At 41.9% G+C, this 18,749-nt stretch overlaps 1 protein-coding gene across 1 annotated transcript in view; it reads left to right on the top strand.

Annotated features, from left to right (window-relative positions):
• Positions 1 to 517: 517 nt before the first annotated feature.
• SLC2A13 (solute carrier family 2 member 13) overlaps positions 518 to 18,749 on the top strand; it is a 122,036-nt gene continuing 103,804 nt past the window's right edge. The window contains exon 1 of the mRNA XM_063134134.1: positions 518 to 1,094. Coding sequence (XP_062990204.1) covers positions 518 to 1,094 — 577 coding nt within the window. The remainder of the gene's footprint in view (positions 1,095 to 18,749) is intronic.

Below are 18,749 nucleotides of genomic sequence, written 5' to 3'. Positions count from 1 at the left end.
TTCCTGCGCTTGCTCTGTGGAGAGACAAGAGACGGGAAAGAGAAGTAATAATAATAATGAGGGAAAACAAACTGTGGCCCGCCCATTTTCCTGCTTAGCCACGCCTCTCTCCCGCTGAGCTGGGTTCCTCGCTGGGCCAGTCACAGGCTGAGGTGGCAGCTCGCTCGTTTCTCTCGCTCTCTGCTTTCTCCCTCCCGGTTTGGCAGGGCCGGGGTGGGTGTGAGGGGGAGGCGAGCGCAAGTCTCAAGCCAGGAGCTGGGAAGCGGCGCTCCCTCGGTCGCTTCAGTTCAAGTGTGTAGAGAGAGCATGAGAACCGGCTCTGAGGCGCTCCAGCGAGCCAGGCAGGCGCCGTGTCAGTAGCCCCGCTCGCTCGGGCAAAGCTACCCCCGCCGCTCCCGCCTCAGCGCACGGCAGCGGTCGGGGCTTCCGCGGCTCCGAGCGCCACCGCCAGCAGAGGCCGCTGAAGAGGGGCAGTGGCTGAGGCAGTAGTGTCGGCGGCGGCGGCGGCGGCTGCCCCATGTCCCGCAAGGCCAATGTGGAATATACCCTGCGGAGCCTGAGCAATCTGATGGGGGAGAAGCGTCGCCGGCAGCAGCAGCACCCGGCGCCTGAGGGGGGCCCGTCGAGTCTCGGGGAGCGGAGCCTCATCGCTGCCGCCGAGTCTTGCTCCAGCCTCAACAGCCAAGCGTCGGGCGGCGGCGGCGGCGGCGGTGGCGGCTGCGCTGACCTGGAGCGGGCGGCTCGCCGCCAGTTCCAGCAGGATGAGACGCCCAGCTTCGTCTATGTGGTGTCGGTCTTCTCCGCCCTGGGTGGCTTCCTCTTCGGGTATGACACCGGCGTGGTGTCCGGGGCCCTTTTGCTGCTCAAGAAGGAGCTCAACCTGGACGCTTTCTGGCAAGAGCTGCTGGTCTCCAGCACGGTGGGCGCCGCCGCCCTCTCGGCGCTGCTCGGAGGGGTGCTCAATGGGTGGTGTGGCCGCCGAGCCTGCATCCTCCTGGCCAGCTTCATCTTCACCGCCGGAGCTGCCCTTCTGGCTGCCGCTCAGGACAAGGAGACCCTGCTGGGAGGGCGCATCGTGGTGGGGCTCGGCATAGGTAGGTCGGGGTCCTCCTCTCGCCCGGCGGCGCGGACTTGCACGCTCCCGGGGCGTCCGTCCGTCCGTCCCCTGAAACTTTTTGCATCCTCTAGTCCTGCTCTCCCAGTGGATGCTGTGCATTGCACCCCCTGCCGCCGGCACGCCTGGTCTGCTGCAAACGCCTGCGTCCTTCCCTTTTGCTTTCAGTTAGATTCTGGCAGCACAATTCTATGCATGTTTACTCGGAAGTAAGTCTAGGGAGGTTGCTGTGCAGTACTGGTAATTATACACAGGATTGTAACCTTCTCCCTCAGTACCTTTGCGGTCTGTTTGTCTTGGACACATACAGGGTTGTTTGTATCCAGCGTTAATCAAAATAAAATTGAAATGGGATAGGTAGACTAACATTGGGTACAACCCATAGGATTCTTGTCGCTCTTGTAACATACAATAAACTTTTCATGAAGCTATGGATGGGGATGGTGGAGGAGGAGGAAAAGAAAGAGCTCCTCTCCGTCAAAATCCTTATGCACAGGTATGGGTAAAGTAATTTTATGAAGCTGATGCTCAGAGTTTATCGCTTTTTGACTTCAGAATTCTTCCACTTAAACTGCTTGATGTTGTTCCCTCCAATTTTCTTTTCATTTCTTCCCTGCTTTTTAACCTTTTGCACTGTTGCCATTTTAAATGACAAAACCCCATCTGGATAACTTTTGGAATTATGACTTGAACTCCTAATGTTCTGTCAAATGAAACTGGGAAGAGTTTTTTTGTTTTGTTTTGTTTTCATTCACACACTATTAGTTTACCTGATTATGCTTAAACATATACGCACACTATTCCCATGTTTGTCAATTCTCTAAAGGAAGATTTCAGTTATGCTTGTGTTGTTAAATGACCTTGCATCACTGTCTGTTTGCAACTCAGAAATTCAGCTGAAAAGTGATTCTGATCATCTTTGTTATCAGTAGTGTTTCTTTTATCACTGGACTCCTAGTCAAATATATTTATGCTGTAGCTTGAAAGGGACTACAGACTTATAGTCTTTTTGAAAGGTTTGCCTGAGGACTGAGCCTGACACAAAGGTCCTGGGTTAGAGTCCTGATGACGCAACTGATGAAATCTTGAGAAAGAATTTCCCCTTCAGTTGGGATAATATGTAATATCCATAGCTTTCACACTAAATATGTAGCACTGTGTGTACATTTAAGTAATAGTGAACAGGTATTTCTTTACCCATTTCATTTATTGTGGCATACTAAAGGGTCGTTACTCTTTCTGATGGTGCCCTCACTTTGATGCACAATGTTTAAAAATTGAGCCTTCATTTTTACTGTGACATGATTTCTAATACCTGCTTGGCTTCTGATGTAATATTCCATGCCATTCCCAGAACCTATTTAATGGGTTGACCTTGGAGGATAAACTTACCAACATACTTCTGTTGAAAACATACTTATAGCACAATCCTATGTATGTCTACTCAGAAGTAAGCACTACTGAGTTCAATTGGACTTACTCCCAGGTAAATGTGTATAGGAATGCAATCTAAGGCTGCAATTGTATACACTCCTCAGTGTCAGTCTTACTGGATTCAGTGGGACCTACTTTTGAGTAGATACAAATAGGATTGTGTTGTTAATGGTGTAAAATGTATTAGAAGCATTTTGTTGTTGTTGAACTGGCACTTATTTTTATTCTGCCCTAACTTACACTAGCTCATGGAAGCCTCTGGCTCCTCCTTTTCTCATAAAAACTCTAGAAAATAGTTTAGACTGAGAGATAGTAACTGAATGATCATGGATTTGAACCCAATCATGTTATTTATTTATAAAAATATTGAGACAAAAAAGGCCTAGTGGTAGGTGGCAGTTAGGTGTTGATGCAAACACAAATTATCCACTACAGAGCTTTTCCTACATTGCTTCTAAACAGAGCTTTTGGAAATTGGTTTCAATAGAACTGATTTCCAAATGAGTGTGCATAGGATTGCTACATTTGTGTTGGTCTAAATCAGAGGTGGGCAACCTGTGGCCCTCCAGATGTGGTAGGCCGCAAGTTGCCAACCCCTGGTCTAAATCTTGGATAAATTAATTTGTTCCAGACAGCAAGGATGTTATTTTTTGTTCACTCCTTGTCAATTTCATATTCACAGTACTTTTATCTTCTCATTGGTTCCACTTGCTGTTTCTGAAGCCTCTTGCCTCTGTCTCAAATTCTACTCTTGCGCAGTCATTCTGCCTTTACCTTCTCTTTGTTCTTACTGTGTATAGCTTCACTTTTTTTCTGGCTGCTTCCTGTGAAAAGACGTCTTTACCAATTTGGTTGACTCCTTCAATTATATCTTTCAAGAGGCTGTTCAAGGCCATGCTCTTCTCACTTTCAGACTGATTGATTTCATTCCTTCCATTTGCCTCCACTAATGTTTTCTGACCTGTTAGACTGGGACCCTGTAGGCAGGGTTTGTCTTCTTTTTACCCTGCCTTTTTTTTTACCCTTCACAATATAAATAAAAACTGAAGTTTGTGTTCAGGAGGAACCACTAATGCGTGTCTACTTTGCTATTGGTTTTTGCATGTCTTTGAACTGTAAATGGCACAGTCAACTTCCTATTTGTCTTGTAATGCTCAGTTATAATGCATGCTTCAAGGGTCCTGTTGGAGTCAGAAACTGTGAAGTAGAGATGTAAACATTCAGAACCATTCTTTCATCCGTTATGATGATTTGCAGTGTTGAAACTCCTTACTGTTACATGTTTGCTATCAGAAGTGCTGGACAACCTTTCCAAACATTGCAAAATCTTTGTGTAAATTTATACAAGGAATCGTTATTGTCCCACAATGCTATTAATGCTGGTTTGACAAACTAAGTGAGAAGTGAAGATCATAGAATCATAGAATAGTAGAGTTGGAAGGGGCCTACAAGGCCATCGAGTCCAACCCCATGTCAAACTGGTTATTTCTTCATAGCAATAGGATTATATTTATCAGCCATCCATTGAACAATTTCAGGAATCTATAGCATCTTGGATGTTCCTTCTGATGTTAGTGTAATTATTTTGGGATAAGGCTAAGATGCATCATAAGCAATCAAAATGCTGGCAACCCATCATTTAGGGTATTATTTACCCTTGATGAGTTGCAGTTCATGTATTTGGCTGTTGGAACACATAGTGGAAAGTATCTGGGGGCCAAAATATATGAAATGCTTCTATATGCAGCAACAGCAGAAACAATGTTACCATACATTAGAAGTATTAATCTCTATATTATTTAATTCAACCTTTTATTTAAACACTTGCCTGGAAGCCATAGATCTTAATGAGTTCCATGCAGGCATGTGAATGGGCTGGCAGAGGAGGAGCAGAGTGCTCACCTTCTGTGCCCATCACAATCAAATGGACTACCAAAAGAGGGAAACATCCAGCATAGAAATGGAATGGGCTGCTAAATGAGGGCTGGAGCACTCTATCCCTCCTCTACCAGCAGGCTAGCAAAATACTTTGCAGGCTAGAAACTTTTGTGGACTTATTTACAAGGCTGATTCAAGCTGCTGTATTTATATTAACTTTTTTTAAAAAAACCTTTTTGGAGTTATTCAAAGTAATGTGCAACAATAAAACAATGGGATAATTGAACTTACGTCACATTGAAAATAATAGGACAAATTAGCCACGACTTAGTTGCCAATGAAATCATTGGGAATTAAGTGCAGGTAACTTGGGTTGGATCAACACTTGCAAGTTCATTCAGCAGTTACAATATTTACATGTGACAGAAAATAGTAAAATAAGGACATTGAATTTTCAGTCTTTACATGTGTGCCTGCTTTTAAATTGGCAAGATTGATATGGACTATAATCTATATGTCAGTTTATGTTCTGTATGTCTTGCAAGTTACTATAAGTACATCAGTATGGTTAATATAGTTGTAGCAATTTGTTTGAGTTAATCAGAATCAAGTTTTGGCTTTGTTCACTTGTATTGCTGTTGAAGTGAAACACTAACTTTTTCACCCAACTTCATTTTCATAATATATGTTAAATTTGCCACTAGACTCAAGAATAGCATGAATTTAGGCAGTAATCCTTTTATTCAAGAGTAGCCCTATGACAGCACCCAACCCAACATGCTCCTTACAGGCTTAAAGACCTTCTCAAATGAAGCAGTCTGCCTGCCAGCAGAAGAACAACAGAGAGGGAGCAAACCTAGCCTCCCTTGATCTCTTCCAAACGTGCATTTGAAGGTAGCGATTTTAAAAGAAGGCTTTTCCAGAAGATCTTAAGAACCAGGCAGGCATGTATGGGAGAAGGTAGTCTCTCAGGTAGCTTGGTCCCAAGCCATATGATGGTGATAACTTAGCTTAGCTGTTAAATTAGCTAGAAGTCTGGAGATGGGAGGATGTGGCTGTTAGGGCTGTTCTTAATCTCAGTGCCAAACACTGAATCTGAGTTAAAGCAGGCCAATTCGGCCCACCTCAACCCGAATCTGGTTTGGGACCACACTGGGCTGCCTTGGACCGAAGCAGCCAAAGCGAAGAAAAAGGCCATTTCCAGCCACTATAGTTTACAACAGTAGATCTACCGCAGGCTGGAGTGGCACTCCTGTAGGGCAGGCGGCTGGTGCATGCGAAGGCTTCACATAAATGCTGCGGGTGGGGGCAGCAGCCCACTGATTTTGGGGGTTAGAGGGAGGGGAGAGGAATCCTATGGACTCCTGGTTGGCCTCATGCCCAGAAAACCGCAACAGTGAGACTGCTTCAGGTTCAGAACCGAATACGAAGTGGGCCGGGGTGGTACCAAGGCACCCGAATCAAAGTGGGGTTGATCTGGAAGCTCTAAATCGGCCTCTGAGGCAAATTGGGGGGGGTATGCACAACCCCAGCAGCTGCAGCCTTCAGCAACATCTAGGTCAGTGGTTCTCAAGCTTCTTGCTGTTCTACAAATCAAAGCACATATATAACTTTTATTTTACTCATGGTCTTGTCTTTCCAATGCAATGGATGTGCCTGTTTTTGTTAGCAAAGTTGGTGAAGTCTGCTGTAATGTTTGTCTACTTCAGCCTTGGGTCAGGTTCAGCATTTCATTCTATTTCATGTTGAGGGCAGTAAGAGATGAAGTTCTTGCCTTACACAGGTATGAGGGGTGGGGGATGAGGAATTCTTCAGTGTTGACATGATTATCAAAATCAGCACTTTATTATAAAAATCGTTGGCCTTAGGCCACACTGTTGAGAAGGGTCTTTTAGGCTTCAGTCCTATGACTTCTGCCCTCGATGCTCGTAAGCCTCTGAACTCGGAGCCTTATGAGCACTCTACAGAATGGGAGGAGTGACAGAGGTAATTGCCACCTCCGCCCCTCCTCCAGTTCTGCATTTTCACTAAATGGCCTTTTTTGTCTATCTAGCTGGGGCTTTCCGGAGGAGAAGGGTCGGACCTTGTATCCCGGTTTCTTTCGTTTCCCCTCCTTGCCTAATGGAATGCCCCCTTTACCCCCTCTCCTGTGCGGTTCTACCACGCCAGCTGTGAGGGGGGGGATCGGAGCGAGGATTCCTGGATCCAAGTTTGAAGTATTCTATGGCTGCCCAAATGCTTTCTAGGATTGCTCTCTTATCTGGTAAATTTTAAGAGGGAAATTAGCAGACTGTACCAGTGCCATATTATGAAAACCATGGGTCCTAGGCCAGATTTTATTAGCCTGTTTGAGGCCATTCTGACAAGGGCTAGAGTATCAATCTCCATAGTTGGAAAAAATAAATCAAGTGCAGGGCCAAGTTCAGACATTCTTAATTGTTTTGCAACCTTTCCATGGGACCAAGTTTGAGAACCTCTGCTGTTGGTTTTGTTTATCTGGTGGTAGAACAGAAGCTTGTAAAGTCTTTGAAATTAGGCTCTTTGAAATTGCGTGATACAGTTTGAAGTTACAGTTTCCTAGATTAGAGAGATCCTGGGAACTCTAATGGGTTCCTTGCTGGAAAAGGTAATTAATTCAGTCCTTGGATGGAGTGCAACATACAAATGTGTGGCTTAATTATTTCCCTTTGCACATTTGGCTAGGCTGCTTTCTTCTTGTTGTGCACAATTTCTACCCAATGCAAAAAAGTAATCAAAGCCAATCAAGTGAACAAAGATTGGTACTACGCTTCTTTGGGAGTTAGAATGTGCTCCAACAAGATTTACAACTGAAATAGTCACAGTTCATAGTCAAATCAGCCATCAGAGGGAGCTAAGGAGCTTAAGTAACATCAGCAATGTTGCCGATCAGCGAATTTAAGTTAAAAGCTATAGGTTGGACCACTAATGACCAATAGGAAAATAAAACAAATTTCTTATGTGCTTATGGACTGTTAATAAATGAATGGTATTTTTTGTGCCAGTGTTTTGGTTAGAGCTGACATAGTCCTGTGTTTATGTTGCCTTTCCTGTTTTTTTAAAAAAAATATTTTAAACTTTGTTCTTGCATTGTTATATTAAAAAGTACTCGGCAAGTGTTCTGGAAAAGTAATAATGGATGACAGATATTGTAGCTTGAGAAACTCACCATTTCTCTCAATATGGAAATACCATATTGGTGGCACTGACAGAGCTACTTAAAGGTTACTGTAAAGAACTTGTCTTGTTAATTTATATTATTTCAACTATTGCTGTCGTGCAATTAAGTCCAGAAAGTTTACTAGTTTATGTACCTGCATGTATTTATGTTAGTGATTTGTAGCGCACTGATGATATGAATAGGAATACACAAAAAACCAGCTCCCCTCAATTTGCAGATAAAAGGCTTGTTGCCTGGTATGGAGGCAGTTCTTACACTCCACTAGTGTAATATCCAGTAATCTGCAGTGATACAGTAATATGGCTGTACAACATTATCCAGTGCATGATTTTGGTGAATTTTTCTAACAGCAGATTAGCACACTGACTGTTATTAATAGCTTTAAATGAAGAGCTTGTGGTGGGGTTGGGTGTTTGCATTAGAAAGAGTGCTCTTCAAAATGATGGTACATGCCACTGTTTAATTTTTATAGTACAGGAACAGAGCAATTCATATCCATATTGTTATAGCCTCCATAGTGACAAGTGAGAAGAAATGCTAGAACTTTGCCCTTGAGTGGGTTGCATGCCTTCTGATACACACTTCCAGCTGTCATTACATGTAGGATTATTTCCTAATTTCAGCTTTGTAGCTAGTTTTTTCCAGCACTTCTGAGTATAGGTGTCACAAAGGTTGTTGCAGGCAGTTAGCATATTCTGAAGGCTATAGAAACTGTTGTGCCCTAAAGTGTTAGCATTTTTTTAAAAAAAAGTCATTGAAAACATGCTCCAAACAGCTAACTATATTTAGAAATAAAATCATTATCCTTCCATTATAGAGGCTGTGTGAAGTATGACATTGAGTTGGGTGTATGTATGTGTGCCTTGCTTATTAGTTTGGAAAAACTGGATTCAGTGAAGCAATTTAGTAAATGCCTACACTCTAACGGAAGGAACTTTTCTACACAAGGAGCTTTTCTACACAAGGCATTTAATGTCCACTCATCATTCCTTACTCATGGTTGTTTTTGGATTCTTTAAACAATGACGTGAATGTCCGGTTTTTATTCTGGTTTTTAAAAACACTTTTAAAAGTGCTTTTACATCAGTCCGTTGGTTTCTGTTCACCACTCTGCTGCTAAGATCATCTTCTTGGCTCGCCGCTCTAACCATGTAACTCCACTTCTGAAATCTCTTCATTGGCTTCCAATTCACTTCAGAATCCAATATAAACTTCTCCTGTTGACCTACAAAGCTTTTCACTATCTAGCTCCTTCCTACCTCTCCTCTCTCATCTCACACTATTGCCCCGCTCGTGCTCTTCGCTCCTCTGATGCCATGTTTCTCGCCTGCCCAAGGGTCTCTACTTCCCTTGCTCGGCTTCGTCCATTTTCTTCTGCTGCCCCTTATGCCTGGAACGCTCTACCAGAACATTTGAGAACTACAAGTTCAACCGCAGCTTTTAAAGCTCAGCTAAAAACTTTTCTTTTTCCTAAAGCTTTTAAAACTTGATTTTGTTCTGACTTTATACTGTTAGTTTTACCCTACCCTGTGCCTGTTTACCCTACCCTGTGCCTGTTTGCTTTCTCTTCCCCTCCTTATTGTTTTATTATGATTTTATTAGAATGTAAGCCTATGTGGCAGGGTCTTGCTATTTACTGTTTTACTCTGTACAGCACCATGTACATTGATGGTGCTATATAAATAATAATAATAATAATAATAATAATAATAATAATTTCCCTAGGTTTTTTTTTTAAGAGCAGGGGAAATGGAGTATTATTTGTGAAAGTGAAAGAAAAAATATTTTACTACTTGCATAATTGTGTTATTCTGCTATGGCACAGAGCCACCAAAAGCTTAAGAAGCTGAAAAGCAAGGAAAAAATGCTCTTCATAAGAGCATAAGAGATCTCAATTCTGAGACAAAACCAAAAGTAGATACTGTGGATTAACAGTTTTGTGTACAACAAGCTCAATGTCTTGGCCTATGATGGCAATTTGGGATTTTTTTCCCCTCGTGTGGGAATAGGTATGAACATAATGGGAAGACTGGATCTAAACTTTCATATCTAGGGCTGACCCAAGATATTTTGCTTCTTGAAGCAGAAAGTTCAAGTGATATTGTGACTGAGTACAGGGTTCAAGTCCAAAATATTGAGATTGCTGTGATTTTTGACAGAAATCCAGCAATTAATCCTATTTCTCTGCCAATCATGTTAAACTACCAGGGTTCTGTATAAGAGAGCAATTGATCTGTACACATACAAGACAACACCCATAAACAAATATTTAAAAGAGATTTTAAATTGATTTTGGTTTTGGTGTATATCTATACATATACAAGAAAATCATTTGTTTGAAAATTAAACTTGCAATTCTGCGTACATGTTTTTGGAAGGGATCAAAGTAAGAACGAATTATTTTGAGTAAATATACATGGGACTGGGCTGTAACAAGTCTCCAGAACTTTCCAGAAGCCAGAGTTTGTATCCAATTATCCTCTCCCACTGATGGAATGACTCCTGCCATTTGAGTAAGGGGGGGGGCAACTCCCACTCCCCTCTGCAGCCTCCCTTGTACCCTCAGACTCTATTCTAGAGGGTTGGAAGACCCTCTGTAGGAGATTTTGGGATTGGGGGCTTTCATGAGATAGGAGAGGAGGGGAAGATACTGTTGTGCAAACTGAATCTCCCTTGCGTGATGTTGGATTTTTTTTTCAAGGTATGGTAGTTCCTGGGGAAAACAATGCAAGACAAAATATAATGAGATAGAAAGGAATTATCCATGCTGCTTAGTTAGTTCTAAACATTCATAATCTGAGAACCAAAAATATTGTAGGGCTCAAGAAGTTGGAGAGCATAGAATAGGAATACAAGATCATCCATATGGGCTCAGGTGATGATTCTAGTGTGATACAGGATAGTACCTTCTGGATTATAGCACCTATGATGAAGTGCTAGTTGCTAGGTCCCATAGGAAACCCACAAATAATAAACACAGTCCTTTGTTATTTTCAGTGCTTTAGCTCAGAAGTCAGTTTCCATTCCCCCTACGCCGCCCAGTGGTTTTCTCACACATATTCTGATTCCTTTCAAAGCACTTATTTTTAAAGCATTTTATTTTTTAAAAAATATAAAAATCAGTTTTTATTTACTCTGAAAATTACTGAAGTATGTGAGGACAAATTTAAAATAGGGCAGCTACCAGATTAATGGTGGCTATGTACTGACAGCCAGTATCTGCAGTAAATAATGACAGTGATGCTTATTACTAATGCATGAACAGGATTCTGTTGCTTGACAGTCAACTTATGATGAAAGTTTCTCTTCTGGTACATATTCTGTACAGGAAATGCTATATAATACAAATATGTGGATTTTTTGTTATCCTGTGGATGCTACATTATGTCTCTGAACTGTTTCTGGTTCATCAGGGAGATAAGTAGGTGTACATGAATTTAAATAAAGATGTGCAAATTATTCCGATTACTTGACTGCTCTACAACATGTTGCCCTTAGAGCATGACAGATATTTGTTTTCAAGGTGAAAAGCCTGATCAGAATCCTCAGAGATCAACAGAGATGCTTGTTTCTGTCTTGAGGTGAACATGGGATGTCTGTAAACCTTTAAAGCCTGATGCTAAAATGTCATCCATATTTTAATGAAAACCCAGAGACAGATTACAGGAAGGCTGCTACCAATATAGTAGAGGAAGAAAGAAACCCAAGTTCTTCTGTGCATAACATGCTGGAGTTCCAGAGTTCCGGGCTAGAAATTTTGAAGTTTTGCAAGTAGAAGCACACTAGATAAATATGCTTAATTTCCTTATCTTTCTAACTTGGGTGCTTTGAATAATATTTATACAATTTCTGTATTTTAGAGACTTGGTTTTGTGTGTATGTGTACTTGGTTTTGTGTGTATGTGTGGTGTACTTAGAGCAGGACTTTGTGTCAGATGTCCAGGCCCTCACTCAGCAGAATGAGCAGGAGGGCTCCCAAATACAGCAGTAGCCTAACCCTAACCCTAAAGTGAAAGAATATATATTACTCTCTAAAGTGGGACCCCTGTACGATAGTTAAGTCCAGGGTCACTAAAGCCTGAGACTCTTGGATAAGTGGGGAAGGGATACAAGGGAGAAATGTAGAGTTGAGGCTCTGATGGTTCCTTACCCGTTCTGCCGCCACAAAGATTGCTATAAACTTTCCTTGGTTTGGACTTTTGAATTACTAGTCAAGTCCTCAGCTGATTGCCTTGCTATGGTTTTTAATGTAGATTCACGTATATTTGAGATGCACACCCTGAGTTTCTGTAGCATCAGGATAGTTATGTAAATCCACTTCTGCTGCTCCTCAATATGATAGGTTTAAAATACTAAATACATTTGTTCTATTATTTTGTTGCTGTATATACTTGGTGAAGCTTAGTGCTTCATAGATCAACAGAGCTGCATTTTCAGAATCTCAATGGCTCTCATAATTTTGGCTTCTAGTCAAGCCAACTTGGAAAACGCAATTAGTTACAGAAGAAAGACATTTTAACAATGTAGGTTGCTTCTTTGACTGAAAAACAGCAAGCAGATGTTTGCAATGATTCATTGCACTTTGAGTACCTTCATAGCCACATGCAACATTTCTGAAAGTAGATTAAGTATAAAATTTCGGGGATTTGGTGAATGTCCTCCCCCCTCTACTATCCTTTTTAAATGAGCATCCTCCTACTGGAGTGTATTTTGTGTTGTATTTCTTTTTATCATTCTGATCCATGGTGGTGTAGAGTAAACAATTCTCCTGCCAAAGCAAATATCTTTGGAAACAGAGTAAAGTGACATGTCATTGACAAACTGAGTTATAAGGTTGCATCACTGACCCTGAAAATAGTTGGTTACCCAGACAACCAGAAGTACCTCTTTTTCTAAGTGGATTATTGTATGTCCCCAAAACTATGTAGGTCTGGTGTAGACATAACACTGCTGAGTTCTTCACCATTAGAATCAGGCTGTGTGCTCTGTCTCTTCCCTTGCCAGTGTGAACTATGGCAAACAGCATTAGCGTTCTACTAGTTAAAGTTCATTTCAAATATGTGTACCCTGCACCTTCAGTATTACTAATCTCAGTGTGGCTAATAAATTATTGAAAAATAAACAAGCCACATAAAGACCAACAAAACAATAAAAATAGAAACATCCCTACAGTAGAGTAAAACCCACTTTTATAGCCTTTTTTTTTTAAAAAAAATGTCTCTGCTTCGTGTCAGAGAGACATCTTGCACCAGGAAGGCATTGCAAAGGTCCACACCACAGCTGAAAAAGCCCTCTCTCTGGTCACAACCTGCCTGATCTCAGAAGGTATTTACACTAGAGAAAGTCTTCCAAGAATGATCTTTTTGTGTATAGGCAGGAGGCAGTCCTACAGATACCAAGCATTAGCATTTTGAATTGTGTTTTGAAATGTATTGACAGCCAGTGGTCTAAGAACTGATGCGATATAGTCCTTTCTCCCAGCTAGTCCAAATTCATCATAAAGCATTTAGATTAACGATGGCCAGAATAGGTTGAACATCACCCACCCCCATCTCTGTTGAACTGGTGGTTCATTGGTATAGAGCTCCATCACACCAGCAGTTAAAATTACTCTCACCATGACTGATAACTAGTTTTGCAGTGCAGGACTCACATGACGTCATCCCTGTCCTGCACCCATTTCGCCTCTTTTCCTCTGCTTTGCATATTATTTTGGTGCAGTGGGGAGGGGGGGAAGTCTGGATTATTTTCTCCAAGGGATTTTCTCCAAGCCTTTGTGTGGTGCTGTCCCCTTGCTTTTTCCTTTGTTGGGGGCGTGTGCTTTGAATGAAGTTTTGTTAACAAAACAGGAGGGTGGGGCAGTTCTCCTCTTCCAGCACTCGGTGTCAAATTTTGAATGAATGGACTTTTTACTGCTCCAACCCCACCCTCCTTGCCTGCAGCTCCCTCATTTTTAGAAATAAAGAATTAAAATTTGGGACCTTGAGAGCTCTTAAGTAGAGCTTTCAGCATGCCAAGCTTGATTCAGATCAGTTCATCCCTTGATTTTTTGGGAATTTTTAAATCTCCCCCAAACCATTTCCCTGATAGTCCACCAATGCGAAATTCCACCTGTTTGCATTTTTGAAGGATCTATTTTCCTTACTTTGATAATGCAAAGCTGTGCATTTACAGTTCATAAAATAGAGGTCTGCTGGTTCCCTTACTCAAGAGTAAATCTCATTTATTTCAACTGCATTTACATCCAGGTCATACTAAAATCTGATGCATGCTTACCTTTGAGTAAACCCCATTGAACAGAGAGAGACTTACTTCTGAGTAAACATGTATAGAACTGATTTTTAATAGTGTGGTCACTCAGAAGCTTTTTTTTTAAGTCTAAAACAGCAAATTGGAAAGAAGTGCTCGGCAACCCTATGCTTACTTCTGAGGTCTTACTTCACTGGTATAGCTATGATTGTGAAAGGGAACAGCGCTTGCAGTGCTTATGAAACAGAGGTAAAAAATGCAGAGGCAAACCAGGGGATTGCCTGGTGTGATGGAGCCCATAATCAATCCCCTATCAATAATATCGCCATCTAGTCAGGACTAAGCTTTAGGTTTTTTTACCCTTATCCAGTCCAATTGATCCAGATGTAGAGGGGTAGAAGGGCTGGATGAGGTCTGAATATTGATGACATCTCACTCAGATGACCATACTTGGTGATTTCATGGAAACATGGGGGATGAGATTAAACCCTGTGGGATCTGTAGTGTAGGAACCATGTAGCTCAGCAATAGTATCCTGGCACCAGCTTCTCAAACAGGTCCTCTGAAACGGATTCTTTATCTCTATTTTTGGATTTTCCTTCCCAAAGCCCAAAACACAGACGTTTTAAAGATCTGAAAACACAATTGGTAGCTTTGTAACTATGCAGTGTTTCGTGTGGGGAAGAGGCTAATGAGAGATCACTTTAAAAACAATACAGCTAAATGTCCAAATATAAAAAAGAGTTTATTTGAGGAAAAGGGAGGGGGGAGAAAAGACAGGGAAGGCAACAATCACAAGCTTACACAGAAGTATAAATAGAATTTTAAAAGTCCCTCCTTGAATAGAGTCTTGGGTCCCAGAGCATATGCAGTATTTATTTCACAGAAGATAGTCTGAGAGTGAACATCTTGATCTCCGGTTGGATGATACATGGAAAGCTGTAGTAGAACTGAGTGAATCTTTCTTTTTATGGAGATCTCAGTTCAGTAAAAGACAGCCTCTTAGCTGATGGTTGGTCAGTCCAATAATGTAATAGCTTCCATTTCTGATGTCAGTGACATAACCAGCAAATCCTAAAATTACCTAGTGGCTGGACTCACCTTCTTAACTACTATAAACTTACATATCAAAAGCTCAAGGTTGTGGGAACCAGTCTTCCTATTTAAAAAAAAAAGAAGGATGTTATACCTTTTCTGCTTTGGTATAACAGTATTTGGAAAATATTTAAGTACAAATTTAGAATGTCAAACCAATTACATCGCAGGGCATTCATTGTACATGCTGTTAATGCTCTGCTTTGAGCATACAATCTTAATTGTTAAGCTTTTTCTGTACATTAATCTTGGTCTACTTAAGATTTTATATCTCCTAATTTAAACTCAATTTTCTTCATTTTTATGTTCCCTTTAATGATTGACTTAAACAGTAGTGATTAGAAACCAAGAAAGATAAATGTCATTATTTTATTCTCCAAAATGGAAAGTGACTAAATATGGGAAATCTGGACACAAAGCCAGTGTTGTGGATGTCCAACTGGGAATCCATCAGACTCCCCCACCCCGCTCAGACCTGGCAGGTGCCCATCCTCCATGTGAGCTGCCATTTTTACAGAAGATGGGGGCTCTGTATTTTCGTAGATTTAATGTTGTGCACAATGGTGGCTGTAAAGGGCCATTTCTGGATGTGAGTGGACCAAGCTGAGTCCTCCCATTCCTATATAGGGTCTCCAAATCCTGGCCCAATTCGGATTCAGACTGATTTGCCCTGCTTCGGTTTAGGATTCAGATCTGCAACTAAGCAGTGCATAGCACTAGTTAATTGCCTTTATGTTACCCCTAGTAATCTTAAACTTCCCATTAGGAAGTTCCTAACTTGAAAACTGGGGTTTTCTGGCACCCATTTCTCACTCATTGATCATGTGGTTTTATAAATGCAAGTGTTGTATGTTTCTTTTCCAGCCTCCCCCACAATATTCTAAACCATTTTTATTCCTTGACCCCAGAAATGGAGAGGAGGAAGTTTCATTTCCTCCATATCCTCAGTCTTGTCTCCCTAACAGTGGAACAAAGGCTTAAGTTGTCTCCTCTTCTGCCTCCCAGCTGCATCTGCCATATATAGTGCCACAAGCACTATTTAGTGAGAGTTCTCTGACTTTTTTTGAAGTTTTCCTGTAGGTGGGGTAGCGTCCCTTCTACTTCGGTAACAGGTCTGTAGCTTACCTTGCCACGTGTGGCTCTGGAGGAATGCATACCTCCTTAAAAGGGGCCATGCATGCATTCCTGCCCCACTCTTCTATTTCTTTTGCCATCCAAAGTAGCAGGTGGACCAGGCAGGGAAATACTGTTTGGATTGGTCCACATGGGTGGTAAGGGCATAAAACTGTTTACCAATAACACAGGGAACAAAGAGTCTGGTTTTCCTTAAAATAGGCTCTATGATGCAGGGCTGTGATGAATCTACCTGTAATTTAGTATTAAGAGCTATATAGGTAGGCTGATTTTGCCTGCTCCTTACTTTTCAGTTACTTGGATCACAGTTAAAAATATTATATTTTTTACGCTAGGTGCATGCAGAATATTAATAACAGTAATTTAGAGATTCTCAGTCTACTGTTAACTTTCTTATTTCAGAGTTATGCAGAACTAAAAGTGATGTTTCAGATTGGTAGTTATATCAGTTAAAAAATATCAAAAAAATCTAGTTAAAGACCAGAGTTAAGGCTATCTCACCTTGATTTAAGCTCCACAAAGCCGGGAAATTATCTGTTTAAGCATCAGCCTTAGTGTCCATTCCTCATTATCAGTAATTATATTGTGCAATGTCACAAATTGTGCTTCCTTACAAACTACCTTCCATGCACCCACATTTTTCCTTGGTCTTTCAGGCCCAAATCTAGATGGGGTGGATAGAACGCCTGGACCCAGCAAAGATGCCCCACATTGTGCTAGTCCTGTATTGCCTTATGAAGCATCTGTAGAGAGCTTCGGCTATTGGGTGGTATAAAAATGTAATAGATAAATAAGCATCTGAACTGTAGTAGGGATGTCTGTTGCAGGAAAATTTGGCCCTTTTAGGGCCCACCAGTTTCCCACAACAGGTTTGCTCTTGAAATCTGGGAACTTCTTTTAAAAATTTTTTGGGTAAGCCCTATGTTCCTCAAATTACAGCTCTAATTCGCACAAATTATGACCATAAGTTCTGGAACATTAGGTTCACCTCAAAACAAGAATATATTTCCACCCCTGCTGCACTGCACAACTCTTTCCCTGCCGCTGTCAGCCCTAGCCCCAAGAGTCCCCATATGTCGGAAAGGTAAGGTGATGGGCTCTCTGGGCTGAGAGTTGATGGTAGAAGGGAGAGAGGGAAGTTTGCACAGCAGTGGTAGCAAGTCAGTGCCAGGGCATTGCCTGGCCGCCCGGCCTGCTATTGCTACCGATACTGCCAAAGCACAACCTTCCCTCTCCCTGCTGGTGTCAGCACTGGCAGGGAGAGAGGGACGATTGCTTCGTGATGGCAGCAGGTAGGCATTGTCAGGGAGAAGGAGGAGGATACCTCTGACATCCCTAAGCCTTACTGTATTGCTAGAGGAATCCTCCTGTGAGTTGACCCATGCCTATTTGATTCTTACATCAATAGCTAGCAGGATAGTTTAAACAGTGTGATAAGATGGGTTATTTGAGTTTTGCTGCCCCCTTTCTCCCTGCCACTGTACAACCCTCCCTCTCTCCCTACCGACGGAGGGTTGTGCCACAGCAGCATTGTGGTGCAACCTTCTCTCCCTGCTGCCACCATTGCTGCCCCCAGGCAAAGGTGGGAAATCTGCCATCCCAACTTGTTGTGGACTGAGTTGGGCCAATGGGTGGCTGTCGGACTGGAATCTGGATCTCCACCCCATAACCAGATTCCTCAGACACCCATAAACCTTACTTTATTGCTAGAGGAATCCTCCTGTGAATTGACCCATGCCTATGGAGCTTATTGAGCAGGAGGCCTAGACTCAGAGATCGTCTTCCGCCCCCTGCCCCCCGAGAACTCAGCCTTTATCGGAAAGGGAGGGAGCATCGGAATTGACAGATCCCACAGTCTGCCACAGAGTCAAGTGGACAGAGTTGAGAGGAGGTGGGAGGCGGTCCCTGGAGGAAGAATCCAGTAAAAGCTCGTCAGGCACAGCAGGGAACCATCCGTTTAGTTGATAAGCAATTGCCTTGTTTTGTTAAGCTAGTCAAGCTTAGAGGTTAGCTCCTAACATTTATACTCCATTCAGGTATGAAGAGGTGTCTATTTACTGAATAGAGGTTTTGAGGATTGCACAGCAGAACTCTTTATTATCTTACATCTTGGTGGGAGGGCTTGGAATCATGACTCTCCCAGTCTTGAAATCTTAGTGGGGAGGGGGTGTAAGGTATGAACAAACAGGGAACATGCCATTATTACAGCGTACGGGCTATACATATGTCAGATCTGCTAAATTTCTCATTTCTAAAGTGATGTTTCAAAAAGCTGTGTGTGCATGCATATGTGAAGAGAGGATTCATTAATTCCTGACTCCACCTCCATTTGGTTGATTAAAAGCCAGTGATGAGGGAAAGAAGCAGATTGATACTGTTGTTCACGCAATTACTTTTCTTTGTACATATAATATGACTGCCTCACAAATTGCAGAGGTGAGGGAGTGCACTAAAGCAGGAGAGAGATGTGCCACTCCTGAAACATCAGTGGAACCACCAGTGTTTCATAAGGCTGAGATAGAACATCTTTTTAGTAGCTCCAAAGTATCTTGAAACCCAAACTAGTGTTATATTCTTAGCTGTTCTGATTAAAAAGTACAACAAAGAGCATAGTTTACTAATCATTTTTGGACATAGTTTACTAAT

This window comes from Elgaria multicarinata, chromosome 9 (genome assembly GCF_023053635.1).
Source record: "Elgaria multicarinata webbii isolate HBS135686 ecotype San Diego chromosome 9, rElgMul1.1.pri, whole genome shotgun sequence".
Classification (NCBI taxonomy): Eukaryota; Metazoa; Chordata; class Lepidosauria; order Squamata; family Anguidae; genus Elgaria; species Elgaria multicarinata.
The sequence above is the reverse complement of the archived record's forward strand: the minus strand, read 5'-3'. Positions and strand labels throughout refer to the sequence as shown.